Below are 7,500 nucleotides of genomic sequence, written 5' to 3'. Positions count from 1 at the left end.
GCCATGGAGTACATCGACTGGGGTCCGGCTCTTACAAGAGCCGCTACTGGTTGTCATATTGGGCTCATGGAATGGGATCCGTCTGTGACGGGGTTTCGGTTTGTCATACATATTTACATAGAAATTTGTGTTCCCTCCCCCTCCCGCCAAAAGCAACGGCGAAGATAAAAACACCCCAAGACATAAATTGGGGTTATGCTGATCCTGCAGCAAGTCTGGATGTAATTAGTTCAAAACTATAGGAGTCGCGTGACACACACACACATACACATACACATGCACGCACACATACACACGCACGCACAAACACGCACACACACACGCGCACACACGCACGCGCACACACGCACGCACGCGCACACGCACACGCACACGCACACGCACACACACACAGCGATTGCTGGAATTATAGATAGACTCGTGCATGCCCCTAGGTGCGTGGCCGTACGTGCGTGGCCGTACGTGCAAACAAAAAAAAAAAACTTTCAAACCGCGTGCCAGAAACAACAACCACACAGGCCGTTCCTTCGCTCTCGTGTGCCTGTACGTGCGTGGCCGTATGTGCAAAAAAAAAAACTCAAACAACCAGACGGGCCGTTCCTTCGCTGTCGTAAACGACGACTGGATTGGGGCATTGTGCTTAAGAAAATCGAGAAAGAAAGAATACAGTCAGTCGATAAATCAAGAAAAAAAATCGAGAAAGAATACAGTAATCGTCACTGACTGGATTGGGGCATTGGGTTTAAGAAAATCGAGAAAGTACAGAAATCAAGAAAGAATACAGTACTCGTCACGATCCGGAAGTTCGCATATCGCAGTTATGATTATTCGCAATTTAGTTTTAATGGCCAATTATTCAATTAGCGCCAACGTATTTTGCCTTTTCGCAAAGAAAAACACGGAGAGGGGAGGAGAGGACAGGAGAGGAGAGTAGAGAAAAACCCCGTAATGGCGAACGCGGCTGAGTTTCTGTTAGCCATCGACCACGGCTACGCAGCAACGCTTCCTGTCATTAGTTGATATAAAATGGCCGCAGCAACGGTTCCTGTCATTGGTTGGTAAATAAATGGCCATAACTTGGGAAGCACTTGTCCGATTAATATCAAGCCTTGAAAAGGCACATTCTCAGGTCCCCAGCAATATATCTGGGAAGTTTCAATTCGATCGGACCAGCGTTTGTCGAGAAACAGCGGTCACAGACAGACACACACACACACACACACACACACACACACACACACACACACACACACACACACACACACACACACACACACACACACACACACACACACACACACACACACACACACACACACACACACACACACTGCTGGAATTATAGATAGATAAGATTCTCCCCACCACCTCCAGGGCCACCAGCAAAGATAAAAACACCCCTGTACATTAATTGGGGTCACACTGATCGTATGTAGCAAGTCTGGATGTAATAAGCCCAGAACTGGGGAAGAGTAGAGCGACACACAACCAAGCACACAAACAACGGTCCATGATTTCTCGTAAGGATTATGATAATAATTATTATTATTTTATCATTTACACAAACTCAACGTTTAAAACTTACCTTTTTGTTGAGTTCCAGTTGAAATGTACACATCGTCGCATACGTGAGGATAACGAAGAGCAACGTGAAAATTACACGTCTGAACGCCATTATTCCCACGAGCAAAAGAATGAAGAGCAGTGTGTTGACAATGGGAACCATGGCAACAATGGAGACAATGATAGATAAAACCGAAATACTTTAAAAAGATATTTCACCATTAAAAGTGATTTATTTACAACTAAAAGGGATTTCTCTTTATAAATAAAAGATAATTTACGATGTTGACATTGACGCTGCTTTTCATTTCACGAGCAGATTAACCACCCACGCTCTCTGCGGGTGATGTTATTATCAGCATGAAACATGTTCTTCTGACGCATACCATTATTTGGGCGGTGTATAGGCAACTGACAGGTTGACACGGTCTTCGTTGACCCTGTCCCCCATCATGCTTTGGTTCCCAGTCTCGGTTATCTCTGCGAGGTCTCTCTTCCCGCTCTTCGTACTGGCGGTCCTTTCTCTCTAGATTCCTCATTATTCGGGCTCTTTCAGTTCTTTCCCCCTCCTTTCTTCTTCTTTTTGGGTCTGCCATGCTTGCCTTGCTCTTTCATGTAAAGCGGCGGGCTCAGAGTCTTTCCACCTTGGGATTGACGCCTTTACTTCTTTCCTGACTTCGTCGCACAACCCCTCCACAAACATGGTGTTTAGGAAGTGTTTGGGCGCTTCTCTCATACTATCATATCCCGAGTGTAGGTCAATCTGTTCGTACATTCGTGCTTTATATGCACTGGGTGGTTCCTTTATATCCTGTACGACATCTCTGATAGCCTGCCAATCCATCACCCTGGGAGCCATTTCGGTTGCAAGTTGGTCCATCAGGGCCGTTACCCTCGCCTTATACACCGTCTGTGCTACTTTTTCCTCATCATTGAGATCATGTCTATTCAAAGTGTGGTCCTGCTCTCCTTCATTTTTTACTCCCCAGTCCGCCGAATGTGCGCTCCAGAACGAGCTGGGCAGCACGGCGGTGCATATAAATCTGATGTCCATCCGAGTTGCCCCATGGATGGTTACCTGGTCATGCAATATCGTAATTACTTTCCAAGGGTTAGATTTCAAGCATTCTTTCATACTTGCTTTTACTCCCCTAATGTCCTGGGGGGTCCACAATTTCCAGACCCAATCGTTCTTTGCTACTTGTTGCATGGAGAACTGTTGGATGTCAGCCCCTCCCATCGCTCCTTTCTCCCCCAGAACAGGGTAAATTCCTTTTGTCGTCCCAGGTCGTGTGGTTATTTTCCCGTCCACGTTATCGTTAGTCTCCGCGAGCTGCGCTCGCGCTTGTTTCGATTTCTCCTGTCTCATTTCCTCTTGTATTTTCCGTTGGTTCAAAGTTCCTTCGAGACCAAGACGCTTATGTTCTGACTCAGCTTGTGACTCCGTTAGCCACGCTGCTAGCGCCCTCCAGTGTTTTTCACTCTGTCTCGGGCCTCCCGCTTTACCCTCTGTCAGCACCGTGCAAACTGTGTGCAACACCTTTGGATCGAGGGATCCGGTTTGCGGAAAAGGATCCTTTCTTCCAGCCGTCCATTTCACCCAATCTTGCACTCCCTCTACTTTATCAATTCCGTGTTTTTCCCCCACGGTTTTCAATGGTAGTCCATTTGCCGTTATTATGTGTTCCATTGTCAACCTTGTTGATGTGGAAAGTGTATGGTTTTATGATTGTTTTGGACTAACATGGGTCCATTAATAAAATTCAGGTTGGTTGCCAGGGTGGCTACCTTGGGGAACTCCTGTAATTTGCATAAATTCAAGATGGCCACTACAGGTCAGACGATGGGGCTAAGTTTGTAATCGGTCAATATATAATCCTGTGTAATACCTCTTTTTCCATATGATTTTGACATGAGGAATTCAATTTTGGGGTTATTTTTTACGTTCAGGAATAAATAGAGGTTCACATGAAATGTCCATGACTATTTTCTGCTGAAAATTATGCAACACCAATGCAAAAGTGAAGTCATGAATGGTTCACAACAGTATGTTGATAATCAGAAAGCATACACATTGTCATGTCATCATACTGGACATCTTAGGAACAGAGAACATAGAGCCTAGGAGACAACTTACTTATTGTTCATTCCCATTCATTGTACTCGTCCCCTTCCGTATCCTCGTCTCTTTTCAGTTCTGCTTCGACACTCCCTTCTTCCACTTCACTTTCACTGTCCTCCACAGTCTTGTGTGGGTTGAAGCACTTGTCACTGCAACCACAAGTGCAGTATAGCGTGCAGGAGATCTTTGCATGGTGACAACTGCAACTTGCAGTACTGCAGGCCTTCCCCTCTGCTTTGCATCCACACCGCACAACATCAATGAGGTCCAAAGGGGCTGGTGGAGTAGCAGAAGTTTCTGGCACTGGGATTCCATCTCTGATGTCCCATCCATATTTTGTAATGTCAAGTTCAGGTGGGGCCTGCTGATCAGCTGATTTTGCAAGTACTGTCTGTAGATGTGCACACAAAATATGTAGGAAGAGATTGATCTCAGTTGGAGGTAATGCCATGAGCTTGAGGGGCTTGCCAGACTTCCTTGTGTACATATAGTACCTCATCTCACTCATCGTGGTACCTTCTGGCTGACTATACAGGGCACAGAAGAATGTCTGCCCTGCTTCCATGAGCTGTTCATGGCTTGCGTTCAGCTCGCCAAGTGCGGAGTACAAACCAGGGAAGTTGCCAGCTCTCAGTGTCTTCAGAACTGACACTTTGCCCTTGCCGTATGGGTATGACGTGATGATGTAGTGATGTAGTGCATTCCCAAAAGCTGCAGACACTTGGGGCCAAGCTGGTCACAGGTGGTGTTGATATCCCAAATTGCTCCATCCCACCTTTCCATCTGCACTGTGGCCTGGATGTTGGTAAACCAAACAAACCCAGTAAACCATCAATACAAAAATATCAGTGTCATCAGAGAGGATACGTATCACTCTTGCATTACATTCAGCAGCCATGAGCAGGTGTGAGATCATTGTAATGTCTGCTTCATCGTGGTTGAACGCACCATGGCTACGGCTCTCCACAGTAACTCCTTCCCTAAAGTTATAGGTACTCAAAACCTTGGACAGCTGCAACTTGTTCTGCTTGTTTTTCAGGATGGCGTCTCGACTCGGCAGGGGTGTGTTTATTGTGAGGTCATAGTTGATGGAGCCAATGCCAGCACGCCTCACTCGTTCATGGTCCTTTGCAGAAACATCATAATATTTGTCAAAGACCACGATCTTCTGACCAGCAATGGTAGACAGCCTTGTCTTGATGGACTCAACTAAGATTGACACAGTTCCTGTGAAAGGCCAGACAATATGATAGAGAAGTTGGCTCGCGTCAACAATGGTAACATCTGGTTGCAGAGGCTGTTGTGCCTGAACACAGAGTTTGTGTGCCAGTGGTGCTTTGTTGCCTTTCCTTAAGCACCCATATTCATCAATCAGTGAGGGGGGTACTGTGCAGAGCTCAAACTGGAAGATAGGTCCGAGCTCCATTTGTCTTTGCTGTCCAATAGTCAGCAGCCTGAGGAAGATGGTTTCTAGATCAAAGATCGTCTTGTCCCCAATTTTCACTCCTTTCTGTAAGTGCTCCATTGTCTTGATGGGGCATGAGATGGTTGCATGGAATCCACCTGGAAGGGATGCATGGAACTCTGCAACCATTTTATGACCTATAACCACGGAATCCTCAACATTCACTTCAGCTTCTCGGGGAGCAATTCGACCATTGGCAATGTTGTACAGATGTGGTGAGTGATTCTCAAGAGGATGAGACACATTCGACAATTCAAGTAAAATCTGGCGCCTATCATCTGCATCAAGTTCTCTCCTCTGCTTCCCCTCCTCCTTGTGACGTGGTCCGATTGTGTCCTTTTCTCTCGCTTGGTCTTCATTGTCCTTGTTTGAGGAGTCAGGGTAGATGTGCTCCATTGATTCTGAGATGTAGGCAGTGACAGGAAAGGAATCTATCCACTCTGCTACCATCTCTGGAGAAAGAGTCATAACCTTGAGGGCACCCTTGCCAATTCTAAAGCAGTTTGTTCACCGAACTGATCAGAGCTCACACCATTCCAAATGCCTTCCTGGTGACGACACACAAAAGCACCTGATATGAGCTCTGACTTGGCATCTGGTGGCAGCAGATAGCGCATCTCCATAAGGTGATGGGTGATGTAACGGGCATAGTGATGGTGACCAGCAACAAAGAAGTAGGGAAGCATGCGTTCAAGTGTTAGCTGTTGCAGCAGGAAGTCTGCCTCCCTCTCACTATGCAGAAGTTGATGAACAAGCAGAGTAGGCTTGATGAAGTTATCAACCCAGTGCTTCGCAGTTGGGTGCTGTCTGCATGTCTCAAGGTAGCTGCACAACTCCTGGAACGTCTTGGGGCCGGTGGTGAGGAAGGAAATGAGAAGGGCAGTCGAAACAATCCGGAAGGCTCTCATTGATCGAACCCAGGACTTGCCACTCATGATTCCTGCCAGGCCCCCGAATGCTGAGAGTCTCAACAGCAGACCCACGCATGAGTTTGCCAATGCAACCACAGAAGGACTGCACAGTGTGCATTATCCCAGGCCTCAGAATCACATTTTTAAAGCGATCAACGTCATGCCACTTGATTTGGCAAGCCACCATGTAGAGCTGGAGATCCACAGAGATGTGGACATAAGTCATTCCCATATCAGTCAATGACTTCTGAAGATACTCCAGTGAAGTCACTACAGTGTCTGGATGAGAAGCTTTGGCATCAATAACAATTGCCAGGAACTCGAACATTGACCTCAAATTTACTTCTAATCACAAAAATAAGGTGAAATATCGATTCCTCGTGCCAAAATTATATGGAAAAGATGTCTCATGTGTAATTTTAAGTTCATTACCTAAAAAATTATATTTTCAACCCGGTCGATGACGGCCATCTTGTATTTGTGCAAAAATAACAGATTTCCCCATGGTTGCCATCCGGGCAACCAAGCTTAATTTTGTCTATGCATGCCTGTGAACAAGAAACCACCATAAAACTAACCACTTTTGAGGACAACAAGGTTACTTCTCTGGCAAATGGACTATGGTGTTCCTTTTGGCAACTCGAGATTTAACAGAGCCGTTCCCCATTCTATGTTCTTCGCTTTTCAACTGCCTTATAGCTTTAAAACGTTTCTCCTTTTAGTACATGGGACCGTAATCCCTTTCTGATCGACAGTCTTATAGCCTTTTTACAGGACTTTAACCTATTTGTCTTTCACACACCAACTCAGAAAACAAGACTTTAACCTATTTTCTCCTTATTTCACGTGGATATTTCTTATCCTCTTCAAACAACACCACAGAATCACACAACACAGAATCTTTATTTCACGTGGCCTCACACAACACCACAGAATACAAGACTTTAACTTGCTTCTCCTTATTTCACTTGGATATTTCTTATCCTCTTACCCTTCCGGTCACACAACACAGCCTAACAGCCCCTTGTGTTCCTTCAAACAAACCACATTTGATTCTCCTCATATATTTTACCGTTATTAGTTTGTGACCCAAGCAGACCCTGAAGTTGCGTTCAATGGAGCTCTCTCCGCTGGGTGTATGGTGATTACATAACTCGGGCTATCCTTTTGCAGGTGCCCGACGTGTGCACATCACGTACCTTTTTAGCTGAAGCCCTTGTAAGCGCTGTACACCAAGCGGGGCCCCTCTGGTTCGCAGCGTCAGGATTAGCACTTGAGTCCCATCTGGGGTGCCAACTGTGAAGACCCTTTCTCCGGCCGCAGGTGAAGAGTCAGAGAGAAAGTTTTCGAATACCTGGTTTATCGAAGGACCACATGCATGCGGAGGTGGTTAGGTAGCTCAAACCGAACAGAGGAGAACCACCTACCAACACTGAAGT

At 46.0% G+C, this 7,500-nt stretch overlaps 1 protein-coding gene across 1 annotated transcript in view; it reads right to left on the bottom strand.

Moving 5' to 3' along the window:
* Positions 1-7,500, bottom strand: part of LOC147022150 (histone-lysine N-methyltransferase NSD2-like) — a 110,224-nt gene that overhangs the window by 55,101 nt on the left and 47,623 nt on the right. The window contains exon 6 of the mRNA XM_085890483.1: positions 7,261-7,415. Within this exon, the coding sequence (XP_085746609.1) occupies positions 7,261-7,415 (155 nt within the window). The remainder of the gene's footprint in view (positions 1-7,260; positions 7,416-7,500) is intronic.

The sequence above is a fragment of the Eptatretus burgeri genome, chromosome 8 (assembly GCF_056783735.1).
Source record: "Eptatretus burgeri isolate ZD-2024b chromosome 8, Ebu_testis_v1, whole genome shotgun sequence".
Lineage (NCBI taxonomy): Eukaryota > Metazoa > Chordata > Myxini > Myxiniformes > Myxinidae > Eptatretus > Eptatretus burgeri.
The sequence above is the reverse complement of the archived record's forward strand: the minus strand, read 5'-3'. Positions and strand labels throughout refer to the sequence as shown.